Source organism: Lynx rufus, unplaced genomic scaffold (genome assembly GCF_022079265.1).
Source record: "Lynx rufus isolate CCGP_SWC_20201006 ecotype Redwood Valley unplaced genomic scaffold, mLynRuf1.p SCAF_7, whole genome shotgun sequence".
Classification (NCBI taxonomy): Eukaryota; Metazoa; Chordata; class Mammalia; order Carnivora; family Felidae; genus Lynx; species Lynx rufus.
This window is the reverse complement of record NW_025814889.1, coordinates 63633422-63655294: the sequence shown is the minus strand read 5'-3', so window position 1 is coordinate 63655294 and position 21873 is coordinate 63633422. Positions and strand designations below refer to the sequence as shown.

The 21873-nt window shown below is 41.6% G+C and overlaps 1 protein-coding gene and 1 non-coding gene across 3 annotated transcripts in view; one reads left to right on the top strand and one right to left on the bottom strand.

Moving 5' to 3' along the window:
- Nucleotides 1-1156: 1156 nt before the first annotated feature.
- Nucleotides 1157-21873, top strand: part of SINHCAF (SIN3-HDAC complex associated factor) — a 31703-nt gene continuing 10986 nt past the window's right edge. The window contains exons 1-4 of one of the 2 annotated variants that reach the window (XM_047066462.1): nt 1157-1300; nt 17719-17866; nt 19144-19243; nt 21403-21529. In XM_047066462.1, coding sequence (XP_046922418.1) covers nt 17739-17866; nt 19144-19243; nt 21403-21529 — 355 coding nt within the window. In that variant the 5' untranslated portion in view covers nt 1157-1300; nt 17719-17738. Of the gene's footprint in view, nt 1301-1446; nt 1646-17718; nt 17867-19143; nt 19244-21402; nt 21530-21873 lie in introns of those variants that run through there. The other variant, XM_047066463.1, reaches the window with a different exon arrangement.
- LOC124502731 (U6 spliceosomal RNA) lies at nt 11048-11152 on the bottom strand. The gene has a single exon (XR_006959995.1). It is a non-coding gene; the product is annotated as a U6 spliceosomal RNA (small nuclear RNA).

Genomic DNA, 21873 nt, shown 5'->3' with positions numbered 1-21873 from the left:
AAAAACATCCTTCCTCTCTCCCCACCCTCCCTCTATCATATTAAATCAGGGTCTCAGCCTATTGGTGTTAGTTGTGTTCTCCAAATAAAGATGTATCAAAATCATTCTTTTTTCATTTTCCACTTTATATGAGAAGAGTTACTTCAGGTTTGTTTTTTTTTTTCTTTCCTCCTGGGACAGGAAGCGTTTAGATTGTTGGTTTATTATATATTCCACCAGGGAAAATCTGCACTTCCTTGGCTACTTTTTCCATTCCCAAGACCACCAGTTAGTGGTATTATTTCTGGTTGAATGGAACACCCTTTAAAAGCAGCTGGAGGAGGTGTGCATGTTCCTAGATTACTGGCTTTCCACTGACTAGTCTTTTAGGAAAGCTACACTGTTCCCACGGAAATTAACAACCATTCAACTCGGACTGGCTTGAAATCTTAAGGCCAAAGTTGGGGGGGGGGGGGAAATTGGATCGTTATGGGTTGGGTTACTGCTTGAGGAGGGCAGGCGGGAGTTTGTGAATGGATAAAATGTCAAAATGGGACTTTATTAAACGACTCATTAAAACTGCACGAAAAATGAGCCTCCTCTGGTCCCAAAGAATTAAAAAAAAAAAAGTTTCAAAAACCCAACTTCAAACAAAATTTAGGAAATGTAGGAGGCATAAATTCCGTCTGGGTGCTTGCAAGACCACCTCCCCTGTCGCCTCAAGCCGAAAACTGGGCATAGGTGTGAGAATTTTGCAAAAACAGCTTCCAAAAATATTTTTCGATGCGAAATGGTGCGCCCCAAGAACTTCAGGGTGGAAAGCAAGTCAAGCAGCCGAACGTTCTCCCTAGACTGCTAACCTTTCCGCCTTTCCCACCCCGCCACTCCCCCTTCGCCGCAGCCTCCAGCCAGGGGGCGTTTGTTTACGTGACGTCAGCCGTAGTAAGCAGTCCCCGCCCCCGTTTCCCTCTGGCCGCCTCGTTTCCCGCGCCGCGGCGCTTCTCCCCTTAAAAGGACAATAGAGGCCCCGGGAGCGCGCGCGGCCGCCGGGCCTTCTCCCCTCCCAGCCCTCAACGCGCGCGCGCCCGTATGCAAATAAGTTCGATTCAGGAGAATTTTGTACCAGGAGACGCGCGTGCGCAGAGGGAAAGCGGAATCTACACCTTCCCGGCCAGCGGTAGCAACTGCAGAACTGCAGGAGACAATCTTTCTAGACAAGGCAGTTGAGGAGGAGGGAGCGATTAGAAGGGGGGGGGGCTGGCTTGGTGTGCACTCCAGACCTCGGGAGCGTTATTGTGCGTGGAACGGCTGATTTTGGAAGGTGAGTGACTCTAACCATTACTCTGGTGCAAAACTGTCTCACGAGGCTTTGATTTCAGAGTGTGTGTTTTTTTTTCTCTTTTCACCTCCCCCCCACCCCCCAGTCCTTCCACACACACACGCACACATACACACGCACGCACAGGAAGTTTTGTCTTGGAGATGGCATTGCTGGGAGCAATGTTCTCGTGATCTTCAGACCCCGGGTTCTTTTGTATACACGTTTAGTGTGCCTTTTCTAATTGGGTAGGGTAGTGGAGGCAAACCGAAAGTCTTGGGGTGGGGGAAGTGAGTGGAGGCTGCAAACGACTGAGGAGTCGCCGGAGTTGAGGGATCCACGTTGAAGGTGACAATGACTTTTCTTAGCCGTAGTGTTCTCTGGCGAAAAGGAGGCGGGTGGCTGGAAGGCCCAAGAGGAAAACGACTTGCTGGCAATCGCGAAGGGGCCCCGGGCCGGTGCATCCGCGTGGGCGCGCGCCTCGGGAGTGGTCGGGCGCCGTGGTTGAACCTCGTGGTTTAGTTTCGTTGCAGCCCCCCTGCGCCTGTTTGAGAAGGGTGGACAATGAGCGCCGTAGGCTCGGAAACTTAAGTTGCCGTCTACTTGCGAGCTGGCGGGCGTGAGAGGGTTTAAATCGGCCTTTTGGGTCAGCGCCGGGGGTGGCCGGAGTGCACGCGGCGTGGCGTTGTTTGCCGAACTCCGGAGGGATGCGGATGCGACAATGAGAGCAACACGCGGCCGCTCTGAAGCAGCCCGGCTCCCAAACGCCTCCCCCCCCCACCCCCCGGACCGCGCCCAGGCAGCGCGGGGGGCCAATGTGTCTGTGGAGCCTCAAGTTTTGTTCGCAATTTAGTCACCTGTAGCGTAGATGTGGGCGCCACGGTGAGGGCTTTCTGAGGCGACTGTGGGCGGCTTAAGATGGCCAGTCATAGCCAAGTTGACTTGGGGATGGAGGCAACGGCGTTGTCTGCGCCGAAGGAGTGAGAGAACTCCGGAGGGCACTGCTTTTTGTGCTCTACATGACAGACCACGTGCTTGGGGCTGCGACCCTGGTTTTCGCCGGAGGTCTGTGTGAGTGTCCAGATCCGGGCCGGCAGCGAGATGCGGGCGCTGTCGGGGCCGGCCGGCAGGACAATGTGATTTGCTGATGATGGCGTCTTGCCAGTTTAAAAAGCAGAGTGAAAGTCGCCAACTCTCCGCTGATGCGGGGCGGGCAATCGGCGTTTCTCATCAAGGACACTGCAAAACTTTGATTAAATGGGCCTGCTGCTGAGGGGAGGACGGGGGGAGAGGCTCCGGACTCTCGGGGCGCGGGGTCTGGACCTCTCCCCGGGGTGATCGTCAAGTGTCTCGCCTCTGAGAAACAATCCGACATCCCTGATGCTGCACGTAGGCAGCGCCCGGCTGGACAGAAAACAAAGAGCTGCATGTGCCCGTGCGGGCCCCGCCGGCGCTCGGGGCGGCCGCCGGGCGGAGGGCCGTGTGGGCCGGGCCCCCCTAACTTCGGGCGAGTTTCGAGAGGGGCTTTTGTCCCTCAGCCCCTCGCGGGGAAACTTTGGCGGCGGTGCTCGCATGAGGTGCCATGCTGGTGCGCGGAGAGGCGGCGTGCTCCGCGCTCCGGGCGGGCGGGCGGGGAGGCGGCGGTCTCGGGGCCCCCGCGCTTCAGCACGGGCGTCGAGGGCCGCGACAGCCGAGGGGCCGGGAGAGCGTGGCCCCGACTTCTTGGCCCGTTACCCGTGGTCCAGAGCTTGTGTCTGGGAGGTCTGTGGATTCGCCTTTGAAGTCGAACTGTTGCCATGTTTGAATTACGTCAGGGCAAAGCCATGAGGAGGAACAAGCCCCGGCAGCGCGGCGTGCGGGAGGCGCGGCCTGCGGGAGGCGCCGGGCGGGCGGGCGGGCGTGCGCGGGGGCCCGTTGTTCCGGCGCAGGTGAGGGAGGAGGTGGCGAGGGACGCGGGTCACCTCCTGCCGCCCTCGCCCAGGCGAGCGGCTCTCCGCAGGAACTTTCTTCCCGACCCAAGTTGTTCTATTTACCAACAAACCCACCGGGGAGCGTTTCTATTTGCTGCCGTGGTGCCTCTCTCGGCCGTCATCGCTTGCCCGAGGGGGAAGCGCGTTGGGTGGGGGGGGGGGGGCGGCCAGGGCCGCAGGAGGACTGGGGAGAGGCATTTTGCTGCTTTCGTGGAAGCCGGCGCATGCGGCGAGCACCCCCAAACCCTCGTAGCCGAGCCGTGGCTCGCGCTTTCAGGGGACCCAGCCCCGACGACACACGAAAAAACCACCGTGGGGAAGTTTCGGGGCTCCCCGTTGTCCTACAAAGGGAAGTGAGGACTGTGGCTGAACTGTGCGTGCCGCTGTTTTCTTTGTGTGTTTACGTGTGGGAGGGGGATCCGGGAGGGGCGAGGTTTGTTTTGGTTGCGGGTGGGGTTGGTTTATTGGGGTGGCAGGGCGGTGCAGAGTTTGTTCTGGTAACGAGACCTAGTAGATTTCTTTGTTTTTATTTTCTCCGTCTAACCTTGGGTAACTACAGACAACTGGGAAGACTAGGAATTAGTGACTAGAACAACACGGATCCTGTGCGAGACAGTTTTACCTCAGCAATACTCCCCCTGCCCCCACACCTCGGGTAGTCCTAAGGAAGATTAAAAAGAAAAAAACTTTTTTCTTCCTTTTAATTTTAGTAATTAAAAATATGAGTTTGACCTTGTCATTAGAAGTACACTGAAAGCACCTGTTTTTGTACTGGAGTTTGCCAGACTTGAAAAGCCTTTTAATAATGTATGTCGCAAAACCGAACACGTTTTTTTAGTTGCTCAATCTAAATTAAATTAAAGTCTGGGAGTTTGTTTCCGTAGGAGTTGGAGAAAAGCCTGATGGCATTTAAAATATTTATATAATGATTTGGGGAAGGGGAAAATCGCCCCTTTGCCCTAAAGGTACGCCGGCTCAATGTTTGGTGATTGTTCACTGCTTTATCTTAGGATGACCTTGAAGAAGCTAGCACGTGGAGAATTGGGCCTTGGAGATTTTATATGGGGGTTGGGAAGGAAGCTGCGGGGGGGGGGGTGACAGGGTAAAAGGCTGGATGTCCCTGCTAGCTTCTTCCTAGTTCCTATAAACTGGGGTTGACCTTCTGGTTACCCCTCTTAGATTTTCTTTCAAAGCCAATCTTTTTTTTTTTTTTTTTTTTTTTTTTTTTTTTGGTATGTGGCCCCAGGCATAGCTCAAAAATTATGCTGGTTTGACACATGGATGCTTCTTTGGTATTTGGGGTTTGCCTGCAGTCTAGACATCCGATAAGCAGCATTGTATCTGCTGCTGCTTTCCTGATTTCTCCTGCGTTTGGATCATGTTTAAGGGTTAGAATCTAAAAGTGGTTGTTACCAGAAAATAGTATCTTTACATGCCACACCCAGACCAAAAATCTGTACAGATTGTGCTTCTCATTGTTTTGTTATTTAACAGACATGTTTCTCCCATGTTTTGGTGACCAAAGTACAAATACTTAAAGGCAACTTTTAATACTATAGTAACAGTACATATCTGCAGTGGATAGAAAGAACATGTCAAAGTGAAAAACTTTGTATGGCTTTCCCTTTGGGCATTTATTTCTCTGTGATTATTTAAGATGCATAAGAGATGTTTTGTAAGCAGACTAAGATTCGTTCATTTGTTTTTCTTAATCAGTATTTTATACCTGGGTTTACAGCTAGAATTTCAATATCCTGGGAAATTTCAAATACAATAGAGCTTAATTTTTGTTTTAAATATCACATGATATGTGCAACGGAGATTTGGTTTATCAAGGTGAATGAGTTGAGAGTGGGAAAGACCTATAGACAAGGTCTACTGTTTTCCTTCTTGCATTACTTTTTGCGGGAGTTCGGTGATGAAAAGTTCAATACGTAGTGTATTCTAGAACCTTGGTGGGCAGCAGGCCTCAAGACTGCTGTTGCATAGTTTTCTTAACTGTAGATCTGGAACCTGGATGGCTTGTTTTTTTTCCCCCGAGTTGTAATGAGGCCCTAGAAAAAGCTGGCTCATGGGGCTCAGACTCTAGCAGATTTATGTGAAAAAGCAATTTGATAATGATTTTCCATGTAAAATCAGTTTTTCACCGGTGAAAGCTTAAGCTTAATTTGAAATCTAAACCAACTTCATAAGCTTTATTAGGACAAGTTAGTTAATTTACCATGCCAACACATAGTAGGTTGCTTCAAAAATATAACTTTTTTTCTTCCTTAGTGGTGCTGGGAATATAATTGGCTGAGAAAGAAGGGAACACCTTCGTTGAAGTACTAGTTAGTTTGGAGGTCTTGAGTTAAAATGCCTAGGTTGCAAGGCTGTGCTCATGTTAAATAAGTCACTTTGTGGTCATCTGCAAAATAGCAATACCTACTTCATAAGGTTGTAAATAATTAAGCAGGTGATATGCTTGGTAAATACTGGCTGTTCTCACAACTTTGGGAATAGATATTTTACAGGAGACAAAACTGAGGCCTGGGGCCAGTGACATTGCTGGGGGAAATATTCAGTAAACGTTGAGTGGAAAGAATGAGTATCTTTGGCCCTCTTCCCCACCTTCAGAAACTGGTTCTGGGAAGACATTATTCTGATTCAACCATTTTACATCAAAAACTCTTTGTGGAAATGGAGAGGATGCCGTTTTCTGTTTTCCTGATTTCTCTTGTCCACAAGAGACCTGGATTTCCCATACTTAATTTTGACTCTGGGAGGTTATAAATTGAAAATATTTCATTGTCTTTTAGCTCTTCACTTTCTGTTTTAGTTGAGTCTGCAACTAAGATTTTCTGTATTATGGAAATGATCTGGGAATGCATCTAGTCCAAGAGAAGGCAGTTTGTTTTCAAGGGAGGTTTTCTTTTTGCACCAGAAGTACGAAAGTTGCAGTTAATCTAAAATGATGCGTTTCTAGCTTTGTATTGTTTCCACCTATTATAAGTTTGATTTGTTTTAATGTTATTTTAATTTGGTTCATGTTAATGTATGGTGAGTTTAAACAGCTCTCGTTTTGAGATTTATTTTGCCCCTGATCTTTTCCTCCCCACATACTTGCTTCAAATAAGCAATAAGTATTTTTCTACCAGTTGTTATGAAAGCATTGAGTTATTTATTATTAATCTTCTCTAATTAAAGTAATTCACTTGGTTTACATTTCCTGTAAAGCTTTGAACCTCACAATTTTTTTTATACAAAAGTCTCTAGACTAAATGTTAAAGAAAAATGACTCCATTAAATTAAAAACACTAGTTTTTTTTTTAATTTTTTTCAATGTTTTTTATTTATTTATTTTTTTTGGGAACAGAGAGAAACAGCATGAACGGGGGAGGGGCAGAGAGAGAGGGAGACACAGCATCGGAAACAGGCTCCAGGCTCCGAGCCATCAGCCCAGAGCCTGACGCGGGGCTCGAACTCACAGACCACGAGATCGTGACCTGGCTGAAGTCGGACGCTTAACCGACTGCGCCACCCAGGCGCCCCTAAAAACACTAGTTTTTAAATACACCTCTTTATTGTGGACACTGTTTCCCATTCTGTGCATTAAATATACTATTCAGATCTGTTTTGCCTATCCCAGTCTTCAGGTATTAACAAATTCTGCCAGTGTCTGTATACCATGTACAGTCAGCACCTGGTTGTAATATAAGACTTAGTTCCTGCCTTGCAACAGTTTACCATTGAGTAGAGGAGATAATAGAGCAAACAAGTATGTGAAAATCTTGTGTTAGGTGTTACAATACACGTATAGACAGATTTTGTTAAAAATTCTTAATTCCTGAGTTAAGGGGATGAGGGAGAAACCATCTCAGGTAAAACAACCTGAGTAGAGATGTGGCTAGTTAATAAAGTTGGTTTGACAATCCTGGAATATCAGGATTCCAAGTTTGGAGCAGCTGGTAGGCAGGGCCAGATCCTGGAAAGCTTTGCATTTCTTGCCAAGAAGTTTAGATATTATCCTGAAGCCCATGTTGATAATTTGGAAGAGATGATTGTTTGAGCTTTAGGAAGGGATCCCCTGTTTGAAGGTTCTGAGGAAGTCGGTTATGAGGCTCCAGCACCCCGATGAAGGACAACTAGGCAGCAGGGACAGAAGGGACATGGACCAGAGAAGTGAAGGAAGAAACAGAATTTTTAAGGATTTCATAGTGGACATGTTGAGGGTCATGCAGAAGATGAAAAGGGAGAGCCCAGTTGACTTCCAGATTTTTTGTGTGACTGTATATGTGATGACCAAGGTTAGGTGAACACTGGAGGAACATGTTTGGGAGAGAAGATTATGTAATTAATTTAGAGTGTTTAAAGGTTGGGACTTGCCAGTCCTTGTGTTGGTGCTTTACAGATCGTACTCAGAAGAGTTGGGATTTATCCTTATTTTATAGGTGAGGAAATGGAAGGGTCAGACAGCTTAAGGAAATTTTCTGCGGTTTGGGTCAGACCAGATATGTATGGCTATACCCCCTTTCTTAACATTTTTCTCAAGTTCAGAAAGGAGGACAGCTTCACAGAACGAATATAGCCCAATTTCATGATGTTAAAATCTCCCAGAAAAACCCAAGTTTCTCTTCGCACAAACCGGAACTTAAAAGAAAGCCTTCAGAAATCAGGATTCTACCCTTAGTTTAATTTGTTGGACATATCCTGGGATAGTGTTTATATATTTTTTAAAAATGTTTATTTATTTATTTTGAGAGAGAGAGAGAGAGTGTGAGTGTGGGAGAGGTAGAGAGACAGGAAGGGAGAATCCCAAGCAGGCCCCGTGCTGTCAGTGAAGAGCCTGACGCGGGGATTGATTCCACGAACTGTGAAATCATGACCTGAGCCGAAATCAATAATTGGACACCTAACTGAGTCACCCTGGTGCCTTGAGTTTATATTTCTGTGTGTAAGTCCTATAAGTTCAAGGGAATAAGTGGTATATAGACACTGGTGTTTTCATACTCTTGATTCACAGCATCCCTGGAAAGTGGAAGTGAGATTTCACCCTAATATTGCAGAGGGGCAAATAAAATTAGAAGTGACTTCCTAGTCAGTTGTAAAGACAAATGCAGAATTAGACTCCCAACTTGACTCATTATAGTGCTTTTTTCACCAGACTCAACAGTAGTTACATTTCTTAACTGATTATTTGTTTAATCATCTAAGAGAAGATTAATACTATCTCCCCAACCTTTACAGTTTTTTCATCCACTGGAATCACTCTTAATCTAGAATCGGCATACCCAGTGTTTTTTCACACTATCAAAATGGGAGGACCTAGTATTTTTTTACACTGTCTGAAACTCCAGAGACCTGGATTTGTGATTTTTTTATTTTTAACCTATGCTATTTCAGTTGAAGACTTTATTTCTGAGTTTGACCTCTTTCCTGTAGGATGAGTTCTACATTCTTCTGCTAAGTGTGGGTTTCGTAGACAGCCATAATAAATACTTTACCGTATAATTTCTCAGAGACTAGGTGCATTTTTGGAGAAGCCATTGGCAAACAGGTGGGGTCTACCATCCTTTCTCAGTTTTCCTCTAGGCAAGTTAAAATTTGTCCCTTAAAAGTGAGTAAAGTAAATTCAGAACTTCTGATGCTGGGGTGTGGACTAGTGTCTGGAAACAGGTAAGAGGAAATAATCGTGTTCAATAGCTTCATGACTTTCCTTAAGCGCTGATGACACAGGTCTTATTGTTAGGGCACATTGCAACCGAGTGGCCTAGCAGCAGAACACAAAACACACTTAGTCCTGGTTGACTCTTTATGTGAAGTGTTGCTCCAGTTACACTGTTAGTGTTTACTGGATCCTGTACTTACAGGTGATTAAAGATAGCATACCACTGACTAAAAATGGTGTCGCGGGTGGCATTAAAAATTACAGCAACTAAGGGTTGCTCATAACTTTTGATCATGGGTGTTTTTTCGTGTTTATATCTCTTCCTTTCCCATCATCCTGTCATTTAAAGTTCAGCTTTAAAGAAATGCCATCTCCTTCACTTCAAAGTTGTCTTTGGTTGCTTGGTTCCTTTTGTCTTTGTTCACTGCTGCTTCCTTCCCACTTTACAAATCTTTTGCTTGTCTCTTTGCAGCTTCCTTCCCATTCTACTCTATGTCTATTCTGTACTCTCTGCTGTGGACTATGTTTCCCACTGGGTATCTCTCCATCTGTATGTCTTTGAGGAAGTTTGTTTAAGCTCTCTGAGCTGTGTCAGCTACTACCACTTTGGTTAAGTCAAGGTGTGCAATGATAACTAAGGTTTTGGGGCATGGTGCTAGAAGGGAGTAAAGTGAAAGTAATCTTCCTTCATTCTTGCTTCCCTCAGAGGCAACCACTAGTTAATTCGTTTTTAAAAATATATTTTAGAAAGTCAGTTTATGTACTTAAAGTCCCATTTAAAAAACCCATTATGGGATTGTACTGTATAGTTGTTACTCAACTTGCTTAATATTACAGACAAGATATCTTGGATAGTTCCCATGCTGCACATGTTACATATCTATTGCATTCTTTTTTCTTTTTTAACTTTTTTTAAATGTTTATTTTTGAGAGAGACAGGCAGAGACAGAGACAGAGCACAAGTGGGGGAGGGGCACAGAGAGAGGGAGACACAGAATCCAAAGCAGACTCCAGGCTCTGAGCTGTCAGCACAGAGCCCGACGCGGGGCTCGAACCCACCGACCATGAGATCATGACCTGAACCGAAGTCGGACGCTCAACCGACTGAGCCACCCAGGCGCCCCTTGCGTTTTGAGTTTTGAAAGGTATTTTTGAAAGTAAGAAAAACTTTACATCCTGAAAGGAATCTAGAAAGTGGAATTGGGAAGTTATATTTAGGAGGAACTATTGGTGTCCTTCAAAGTGTACCAAAAAAGGTGAGCCTATTGGATGTTGTATTTATCATAACAAAATAAATCTCTGTTTTCCTTGATGTTAAATTATCACCCTTGTAAGATTTAAAAGATAAGACAATACTCTGCAGAATTAAGTTCTTCACCTCCCTGTCTCTCCAATTCCATATTTAAAAGGGTACTTAAAAACTTTAAAATTTGCATTTTACTACTCTTCATACTGTTTCCTTGTTAAAAAAAGTTTTATTTATTTACGTAATCTCTACACCCAACATGGGGCTCGAACTCCTGACCCTGTGATCAAGAGTTGCACACTCTTCTGACTGAGCCACTCAGGTCCCCCTCTTGATACTGTTTCCTGATTAAAGTCAGGCTTAAAGTGAATTTAGTGTTGTTAAAAGATCATCTTTAAACTTAGAATTAAAGGGACGCCTGGGTGGCTCAGTCGGTTAAGCGTCCGACTTCGGCTCAGGTCATGATCTCGCGGTCTGTGAGTTCAAGCCCCGCGTCAGGCTCTGTGCTGACCGCTCAGAGCCTGGAGCCTGTTTCAGATTCTGTGTCTCCCTCTCTCTCTGACCCTCCCCCGTTCATGCTCTGTCTCTCTCTGTCTCACAAATAAATAAACGTTAAAAAAATTTTTTTTAAAAAAAGAAAACATGTTTTAAAAAAAAATAAATAAACTTAGAATTAAATATTATACCTTCAATATTAGCTATTGCTGTGAAGATTCCTTTTGTTTCCATTTATATTACATTGCACTTAGTAAACCTATGTGTGTTGAATTAAGTGTAAAATATATCATCCCTGCTCTTTGGCTTCATAATCTCTTTAGATTAGAATTGGTCCTTTTTTTTTCCTCCTTTATCATTTTTTTTAATATACATTGTCAAATTGGTTTCCAAAAAATAAGCGACGCTTCACAAATTTGCGTGTCATCCTTGCGCAGGGCCCGTGCTAATCTTCTCTGTATTGTTCCAGTTTTAGTATATGTGCTGCCGAATCACACTAGAATTGGTCCTTTCGATGGGGCTGCTGGCTGGCTCAGTCAGTTGGCAAGAGCATGAGTTCAAGCCCCCCTTGTAGGGCCTACAGATTACTTTATAAATAAATAAAGAATAGATTTGCTCCTTTTTTTTTTTTTAAACAGTTTGCCCCCACACTTTCCTTGTTTTAACACTAAGGCTGCATTCCCCATCCTTTCGTTAATTTGATCATTAGATTTATATGAAATGTACAGCTTTAAAGTGAAAAAAAAAACCAACCAATTAATCATATTTTAGAACTAATTATTGCATTTTCAAAAATTCACTTTTTGTTGTCTATGTTACAATATTTGCCCATATAATTACAGCTATTTCTCTTCTAGTTTTTGCTGACTTAACCATTTAATCTTGTTAACTTTGGGAGATTGAATTAATTTGGACAGAACAGTAATTTAGCTGGTTGATTCGTGTTTGTTACAGTTTTTTTTTAATATTGAGAGTGTGCATGCGAGCAGGAGAGGGGGCAGAGAGAGAATCCCAAGCAGGCTCTGCTCTGTCAGCGCACAGCTCCATGATGTGGAGCTTGAACCCACAAACCATGAGATCATGACCTGGGTTGAAATCAGGAGTCAGATGCTTACCTGATTGAGCCACCCAGGTGCCCCTGAATGTTTTTTAAAATTTGTGGTTGTTTGCTGATAGCAGCCAAAGAAATAATGTTAATGAAAGTGCCTTGTAAAACATGAAATGTTGTATAAACAACTTTTTTTAAAAAACAACTTTTTAAAAAAGTTGAATCAGCACGTTTATTGAGTACCTACTAAGTGACTGGCATTATTCTAGATGTTGAGGTTGCAAAGATATATAAAGACAGGAGAATTCGTAACCCAGTCTGTTTTCATTTCTGTTTTTAAAGTTTATTCATTTATTTTGAGAGAGACAGAAACACAGGGTAGAATCCGAAGCAGGCTCTGAACTGTCAGCACAGAGCCTGATTTGGGGCTTAAACCCATGAACCCATGAGATCATGACCTGAGCTGAAACCCACGAGTCAGACACCCAACTGAGCTACCCAGGTGCCCTAGTCTGTTTTCTTTTCTTTCTTTTCATCTTTTCTTATTAATTAATTAATTTAGAGAGATTAGGTCTTTTTTTAAAGATTTTTTATTTTTATCATTATTTTTAATATAATTCATTGTCAAATTGGCTTCCATACAACACCCAGTGCTCATCCTAACAAGTGCCCTCCTCAGTGCCATCGCCCATTTTCCCTCTCCTCCACCCCCCTATCCACCCTCAGTTTCTTCTCTGTATTTAAGAGACTCTTGTGGTTTGCCTCCCTCCCTCTCTGTTTATAACTTTCTTTCCCCTTCCCTTCCCCCATGGACTTCTGTTAAGTTTCTCAAGACACACATGAGTGAAAACTTATGATATCTGTCCTTCTCTTATTGACTTAATTCACTCAGCATAATACCTTCCAGTTCCATCCGCATTGCTGCAAATAGCATGATTTCATTCTTTCTCATTGCCAAGTAAAATTCCTTTGTATATATAAACCACATCTTTATCATCCATTCATCAGTTGATGGACATTTAGGCTCTTTCCATAATTTGGCTGTTGTTGAAAGTGCTGCTACAAACTTGGGGGTACATATGCTGTTGTGTATCAGCACTCCTGTATGCCTTGGGTAAATTCCTAGTAGTACTAATTCATAGGGTCGTCCTATTTTTAATTTTTTGAGGAACCTTCATACTGTTTTCCAGAACAACTGCCCCAGTTTGCATTCCCACTGGCAGTGCAAGAGGGTTCCCATTTCTCCACAACCTCCATCCTCACCCGCTAGAGACTTTTTTTTTAATGTTTATTTATTTTTGAGAGAGAGAGAGTCCTAGAGTGAGTGGGGGAGAGGCATGGCGAGAGGGAGACACAGAATCCAAAGCAGGATCCATGCTCTGAGCTGTCAGCACAGAGCCCAGTGCAGGGCTTAAACTCAAAAACCTTGAAATCATGACCTGAGGTGAAGTCAGATGCTTAACTGACTGAGCCACCTAGGCATCCCTATTTTCATTTTTAAAAACAAGCTTACTGAGATATAATTCACACACTGTAAAATTCACTTTTAAAGTATGCGATTCAGTGGTTTTTAGTATACTTACAGAGTTTTGCATCCATCACCATTATCTAATTTTAGAAGACAAATGGGAGTTTTTAATAATCATTTTAAGTCTTTACTCATTTTTGGCTCTATCTCAAAACTTAATTTTCTTCTGTTTTCCCCACATGCTTAAGAGCGAGATTGTATGTGTCCACTCTTCTTCTATAATTATTCATCAATTAGGGAGCAGATGGTAATAGCTTCCTTCTATTAAAACTGCTGAATTAGGGGTGCCTGGGTGGCTCATTTGGTTAAGAGTCTGACTTCGGCTCAGGTCATGATCTCGCGGTTCGTGGGTTCGAGCCTGGCGTAGGGCTCTGTGCTGACAGCTCAGAGCCTGGAGCTTGCTTCGGATTCTTTGTAACCCTCCCTCTCTGCCCCTCCCCCACTTGTGCTCTGCTCACTCTCTCTCAGAAATAAACATTAAAAAAAAATTTTTTTTAAACTGCTGAATTAATTTGACGCCTATGAGAATAGATACAAAAGTCACAAATAGGGGCACCTGGGTGGCTCAGTCCATTAGGCGTCTGACTTTGGCTCAGGTCATGATCTCGCGGTTCGTGGGTTCGAGCCTGGCGTAGGGCTGTGTGCTGACAGCTCAGAGCCTGGAGCCTGTTTCAGATTCTGTGTCTCCCTCTCTCTCTGGCCCTCCCCCGTTCATGCTCTGTCTCTGCCTCAAACATAAATAAACATTAAAAAAATTTTTTTTAAAGTCACAAATACTTTAACAGTTTACAGTGTCATTTGAACAAATAAATTGTTCTGGAGGAATCATTTAATATTGTACATCTGTGGAACTAGGAAAGAAGTATTCTAAAGAACCACCAGGTTTGTTGAAATAACGAAATCCCAAGTTTAAAACCAAATTGTGTCTTGCTTACCTACCTCCTTCTCTATATAAAAAGTAAGTTAGGGGGTGCCTGGGTGCCTGAGTTGGTTATGTGTCTGACTCTTGTCTTTGGTTCAGGTCATGTTCTCACAGTACGTGAGTTCGAGCCCCACATCAGGCTCTGCTGACAGCACGGAATCTGCTCGGGATTCTGTCTTCCTCTCTCTGCCCCTCCCTGCTCATGCTCTCTCTCTCAAAAATAAACATTAAAAAAATACTAAAAATCACTTGCTTTCAGAGTCATTTTGTGCCCTTAATTTTCCTCTGGAGATTAGGTAGGGATTTTTCTTGTTTGTTAGTTTTTAACACATGTAGGTCTATAGATTCTGTGAAAATGCTTTCATTAGTCTCTGGGCTCCGCAAAGCTCAAAATGGTTAAACACCAACCACTGCTTAACTGGGTTGCTGTAAACAAAGCCCAAAATGAAACCCCTGTGTATTTGCTGCAGATTCCCAGGTGCCTCTTGAGTGCAGGAATAAGCTCAGAAAAGGTTTAATAAGTTTATTAAGTAATCATCCATTAAAAGGTTCATATGCTACTTGTGTGTTGCATCAGGGCAAGTGCCTTGCACCTTACTGCATTTAACACTGCTTGGAAGAGTGTGGACCTAGGATTTAGACCACTTTCAGATATTTAAGCTGAATTTTATTAGGACGAACGTAAGGTCACAGAGCTGCATAAAGGATCAGTCAGAAGATACCAGGCTATTTTATTTTGCCTGGTATGTAAAGACGAATATTATTAAGTCTGAAGAATGGGATGTCTTGCAGGGCTGTTGGGTAAGTTTTGTGGAGATCCCCACCAACAAAGAAATCATACTGAAGGGGCTCTTGGGCTCAGGTCGTGATCTCCTGGATCGGGAGTTTGAGTACTGATGGTGCCAAGCCTGCTTTTGATTCTTGCTCTCTCTCCCTCTCTGCCCTTCCCCCCCGCCCCTCAAAAATAAATAAACTAAAAAAAAAAAAAGTATTAAATTAAAAAAAATCATATTGAAGATGAACACTTGATTCACAATAGCTGATTATAAAAAGGAAAGCCTCAGTATTTAGCTATAACCCTAACATTTCTTAGGGTTACGATTAACCCAAGCATAATGACTGGCACAAACTGGTTTCTTGGTCAATCCAGGCAGTAGTTCCTACCCGAATGCTGTGTTTTTTTGTTTTGTTTTTCAAATACTGTTTGGTTTTGTTGGCATGTTTATTTGTGGAAAGGGTAGGGGATTGTGAGGGGAGAGATAGGAATCTATCTGTTGTAATAGGATTTGGTCTGTGTATTAATGGAATGAACTGGCCTTTCTTGCTGTACTTCCTTTGTCCTTGCTGAGAAGGGAGGCTGAAGTTTTCTAGAGTCATTGATGAAGCTGTAAGAGGAAGTGTGGACTTTTGACCTTCTTGATGGTAATGGAGAATGTTAGGGGAGTTTGGGGAGCCCCCATATTAGTGTGAGGACTGGAAAGAGTTATGGAACATTTTGGCCTCAAAACAGGAATATACAAATTGAAGCAATAACTTCTACTTTTCTACCACTTTTTTTTTTAATTTGTATTAATTATCCTGTGTCATTTGACATTATTTTTTTCCAAAGCAACACATAACCATTTTCATTTATCACTTGGGTTTATTTGAAAAAAAAGCAAACAAAAACTGTTTCATTTCACAGGCCTCCCCACACCTTTTCCTACTATGGAGTATCTTCATTATTTTTTTTTCTCTCAAAATCAAGTTCCCAAGTACTCCATTGAACAAAAATAATCAACTAAGAATATTTTCTTGTTTTAACAATTCTTAAATTGAAGAAACTTTAAACTTAATTTTTGAAATGCATCAGTGGACTTCTGCCCCACCCATCTCCCTTCTTTGCCTGCTTCTCTCACCAACAAAAACATTAAAGAACACTTGATAAACAATAGCCCTTGTTTAAAATGAAAGCTTCAGTGTTTAGCTGATTGTTTGCTAATAAAATATTTTCTTAAAAACAAATCAAAAGTCCTTGCCCATATTTCAGAATTCCTCCATCTCAGAGAGACATACACACAGCCTGGATATTACATTATTTCTCTGAATTGCTTTCATAAGTACTTGCTCTGGTATACTAACCAGAACTGAGGTGAAATGGGATCAGACGAGAGATCCCATTTCAGAGTACTAAAGTTTTTGTCTTAACTCCTGTATTTCAGTGTATTTCTAAAAGAACTTTAAAAGGATAGTGTTCTGTGGTTATAACTCCTAACACTATAAGCACCAGTCTAATTGGTATTAGTAACTTATTGATGCTGTATGTGATGCTTTTAATGATGATTTTTAGTTGGATCCTTACATACACTTGTCCATTGGGGTTTAGTTTGTATATTCATTGCCTTTTTATTCCCTCTCTTAGTCTAGATGTTCTGGTGAAAATGGCCCTTGGTTTGGATTTTTTTTTTAATATTTTTAATTTATTTTTGAGAGAGAGAGTGGAGGAGGGGCAGAAAAAGAGGGGCCAGGGACAGAGGATCCAGAGCGGGCTCTGCACTGACAATAGGGAGCCCATGTGAGACTCACTCCAACTCATGAACCATGAGGTCATGACCTGAGCCGAAGTCGGATGCTCAACCGACTGAGCCACCAAAGTACCCCCGGTTTGGATATTCTAAATTTCTTCTAAGGCGTGTATTTACTGCCAAATACATTTTTTTTATACGTCTAGCTCTAGGACTGTTTCTTCCTTCCTTGCATGATGTTGAGATTTTTTTTTTTTTTTTTTTGATCATGAGAATCAATAGTTTATCTCACCCTACATTTCTTGGATATCTGCCTCACTGCTCAGGCACAGGACTTCATAGAAGAGCTCTAAAAACCTCTAACAACTGAGCAGACCAATGGTCAGGAAATATGAGCTCGTTTTTAATCCATTTTAATGATTTTATAAAATTATTATTCTTAAATCCTGACTTTGGATTTTTGTGAATTTTACATCCTCCTTTCAGTCAACTTGCCAGCTTAGAACTTCTCTTTATCACAGAAGAAATCCCCTCTAAACTTCCCATAGGGCAAGGTATTATGGGTTGATGACTATTGAGCTACTTGTGTGCTTAATGTCAAATAGTGGTCATGGTAAATGCTCAAAACTTCCCCAGCTGGGAATCATTTCAGTGTAAAGGTGCAGAATAGAAAGGGGGTGCCTTTACATTTTAGGATGTGCCCTTTGTTGTGCATGATTCCATCATTTTATAGTGGGGAGACTTACATTTTTTGCTTAAAAAGTTGATTTTTAAAAATGCCTCCCTCCCCTCAGTTTTAGAATGAGTGTGGCCAGGAGGGTAGAAGGAGGTGTGATAGAGACCGACCTTGTTAAAAAACTGAGTTATTTTTTGTGTTTTATACACTTGCTGGGGTAGTGCCAAGAATGGAGGGAGATCCAGGAGGACTTCCCCACAGCCCTTCTGTCTGGCTTGGTCATGTAATATCAAGTTGCCAGGGTTGGGGTGGAGCAGACAACTCTCTTTTAATGGTTTCTTGTTATAGCCCTCATAAAGCTGTGTCAATTCCCCTGGCTTTACAGACTATTGCCCAGAAGAAAAGATGTTTGGTTTTCACAAGCCAAAGATGTACCGAAGTATAGAGGGCTGCTGTATTTGCAGAGCTAAGTCCTCCAGTTCTCGATTCACTGACAGTAAACGCTATGAAAAGGACTTCCAGAGCTGTTTTGGGTAAGATCATCTGATGTTTTTACCATTCTTAGAGTGAAAAAGATCATAGCTTACGGAAATCCTTCCAGGCGAGGCAGGCAATTGGAGCAATGTGCTAATAAATTAAAATCACTTACATTCTCATCTAGGCTATTTTAAGGTTCTTGCTTTTAAAACAAATCAATACTGACAGCCTACCCTTTTCCAGATTATAAGGAACTACAAATTGTGAAGCCCCTTGTAGTTATAATCAAACTCTTTTGTTTTTAACATCAAGATATAAAAGACTTTTAAGAAATTACTCTTATTCTGTCTTATACTAGTTGTCCTCTGGTAGTTTTCTGTTCTTTGCATTGTTTTTCTAAATTATGGAAATGTATTTTAACCCATCTTGCTGAGGATGCTAATAAGACTTAATGTTCTGCCCTGAGATCTGTCAGGGTACATTTCATTTTATAATTTTGTTCTTTATTTATCTTTTGACAATAAACCTGCTTAGTAAAGTGGAATTTACTTTCCAACAAATACTTGGATAAAATAGAATAGTTCATGTTGAACCATTTCCCATGTTAGAAGTTATTTTTACCACTTTGTTTCTCTTATCAAAATACTTGTTGATTACTTATTGTTAATCCTGTATTTTGTGCTTATTTTGAAGGTTGTCAAAAAGAGTTTCTGCCAACTTTGCCTTTTTAAATTACATTTGTCACTTAATGTCTTCATTTCCAATGGTATACATGATAAAAGTTACCAGTATTTTTCTGTATGTATTTATAATACAGGAAAAGTGTAGTAATGAAAGTTCTTCAAAGATATAATTTATAAAGAGCTTGGTTGACTAGTGTTACAGATTTCTTCCCCTTATGCAGGTATAATCATTTTTTAAAAATTACAGTGCCTCTTGGGTTTTGTGTGTTGTAAAACCAGAATATCATGACACATTATTTTATGTAAAGAGTGGCATTTTGTTGCTTATGGAAATATCTACGCACTTCAAAAAAGATTAAGTGGACAACCTTGTTTTAAACCATAGTGACCAGGATCTCCTCTAGGTCTTAAATTTTATTATTATTTTATTTTAAAATTACCAAATTGCAGTACATAGAATTGGTTCATTGGATCTAGGAGTTAATTATATTTCTAAAATGTGCTATAGAAACTATGTAACTGTATCATCCAGGACAATTAGCAATAGCATCTATAAACTGTAATTGGATTTTTTTTTCCAAAAGAAATACACTCGCATGAATTCTTAAATATAAATGAGTCTAATAAAAGTTTGATTGTTTTCTTACTAGGTTGCATGAGACTCGTTCAGGAGACATCTGTAATGCCTGTGTCCTGCTTGTGAAAAGATGGAAGAAATTGCCAGCAGGATCAAAAAAAAACTGGAATCATGTTAGTTCATCTTTTGTCTTTCTCAGTTATACCTCTATTACATTTATTTGTTTTGGGAGAGAGAGAGAGGGAGAGAGAGAATCCTAAGCAGGCTCTGCACTAACAGACGCAGTGTTCAATCCCATGAACCGTGAGATCATGACTTAAACTGAAATCAAGATTTGGGTGCTTAACTGACTGAGCAACCTGAGTGCCCAGATAACTTCTATTACATTTAAAGTAACATTAGTTTTCTCCCAATTTAGGAAGTAGCACGTTCCTCAGATGGAAAAGTGAAAAGAATAAAGAAAAACACAAGTTGCTGCTCAGATATAATTACTTAACATTTTGGCATGTTTAGAAGCAAAATTTTGAGTAGTGTATCATTTCCCTAAGGCTGTATCCAGTATCCCCATTTTAGAGATTCACAGTGTACATTTCATGTATTTCCTAAGGTTAATTAGACATGGATCCTTTTTTCATTGCAGGGGAACATTTATCCTAATTCCTGGAGGTAGTATAATGAGCACATAGGATTTAGCACCAGAACTGGATTTGAATCCTGCCTTACTAGTTGCGAATTTTGGGCAAGTTCCATTTACTTATAAAATGGAAACATAGTAGCTATCCCACAGAGCTGTTGTAAGAACTGCATGAGATTTATATATAAAATATAACACATAGTGATCAGTTATGTGGAAGCTATTCTTACTCTGTATATTTAAATCTAGTTGAGATTGTAGTGGTATGTAAATGTGTATTCTGTTTGCCCTTTGTCATTGGTTTTCAGTGATCAGAACAGCACTGTTAAGTCTTATGCTAGCTTTTAAAACATTTATGGCATTTATACAAAATACTTGTTTTCAAGCCAGCATGCATTTATTCTTTATCTTTTTTCCCCCTAACACTAGTATTAGCCTTACATTTTCCTTTGGTTACTGTGTTACATTATTTTGATAGGTTTTTGTGGGTCTGTTAATTTATAAAAAGGGAATTTTCTTTAATAGTTTGTCTGGAGAAGTTGAAAATTGTGATTTTGAAGGTGATGACAACCTTTTTAAGGGTACAAATCTGCAAATAGTAAATGTGAATAAATTTGTAAGAAATAGTACCGTGTAGGTCTAGACCAATGGCCATGGTAGACTATGGGAGAACATGCCATTGCCATCATGTAAATGACCTTAGGGATTAAAGTGTATGGTGAAAAGAACATAAAGCATAGTTGTGAAAACGTTAATTTGAGTCTTGTATCCCTCTCTACCCATTCTTGCCCACTTACTAGTTTAGTGAAATAAGGCAAAAGATAATTTCTTGTTTTCTTTCACCCTAAATTGGAGTTAACAAATAGTCCCCTTACTGCTTTGTAGTGAAAGTAAACTCAAAAGTGTATGAAAGGGGGGGCGCCTGGGTGGCGCAGTCGGTTAAGCGTCCGACTTCAGCCAGGTCACGATCTCGCGGTCCGTGAGTTCGAGCCCCACGTCAGGCTCTGGGCTGATGGCTCGGAGCCTGGAGCCTGTTTCCGATTCTGTGTCTCCCTCTCTCTCTGCCCCTCCCCCGTTCATGCTCTGTCTCTCTCTGTCCCAAAAATAAATAAACGTTGAAAAAAAATTCTTTAAAAAAAAAAAAAAAGTGTATGAAAGGGGAGCCTGGGTGGCTTAGTTGGTTAAGCATCTGACTCCTGGTTTTGGCTCAGGTCATGATCTCACCATTTGTGGGTTCAAGCCCTGCCTCTGGTATAGCACCGACAGTGTGACAGCATAGAGCCTGCTTGAGATTCTGTCTCTGCCCCTCCTGGGAGCGTGTGTCTACTCTCTATTTAAAAAAAAAAAAAAAAGTATGAAAGCTTTTTGCAGACTGTAAAACACTGTCTGATAGAAATGTTAGTTGTTGTAAGTCTTGATTTTCTTTAACCTTTTGGGTCATTCTTACCATATATAAATCTATTTAAATTTTTTGTACAGTATATTGTTACTATTGCCTGCTTTGAAGAAAAAACACCACGAGATAAATTATTCTTTAATACCATGTGATGATTAAAAGTGCACATGGGCTCTCAAACACTCTTAAGTAGAAAACTGCTTCTCAATTTAGGCTCCTTGAAATAGGCATTTGTCTGAACTAAAGGAATACAAGAGGTGTCATTTTTTAAGTGGTATTAAATATTCAGTATTTTCTTCCAGGTGGTAGATGCAAGGGCAGGACCCAGTCTGAAGACAACATTGAAACCAAAGAAAGTGAAAACTTTATCTGGAAACAGGATAAAAAGCAACCAGATCAGTAAACTACAGAAGGAATTCAAACGTCACAGTAAGTTTGAGGTTTTGATACTGAAACAAGAGTAGTTAAGAATAGTTGTTTGGTTTTTATTTTTACCTGGGGGTGGCATATGGTATGTATAGATTTTTAAAGTTATTTTCTTTAAAGTGTTGCAAGGCATTGTCAACGTGGTAGAGATATTTCTGTGAAATCTTTTAAAAATTTTAATGTTTATTTTGTTTTGTTTTATTTTTAATGTTTATTTTTGAGAGAGAGCATGAAGGGGAGGAGAGGGGCAGAGAGAGGGGGACACAGAATTTGAAGGAAGCTCCAGGCTCTGAGCTGTCAGCACAGAGCCCGACATGAGGCTCAAACCCACCAACTGAGAGATCATG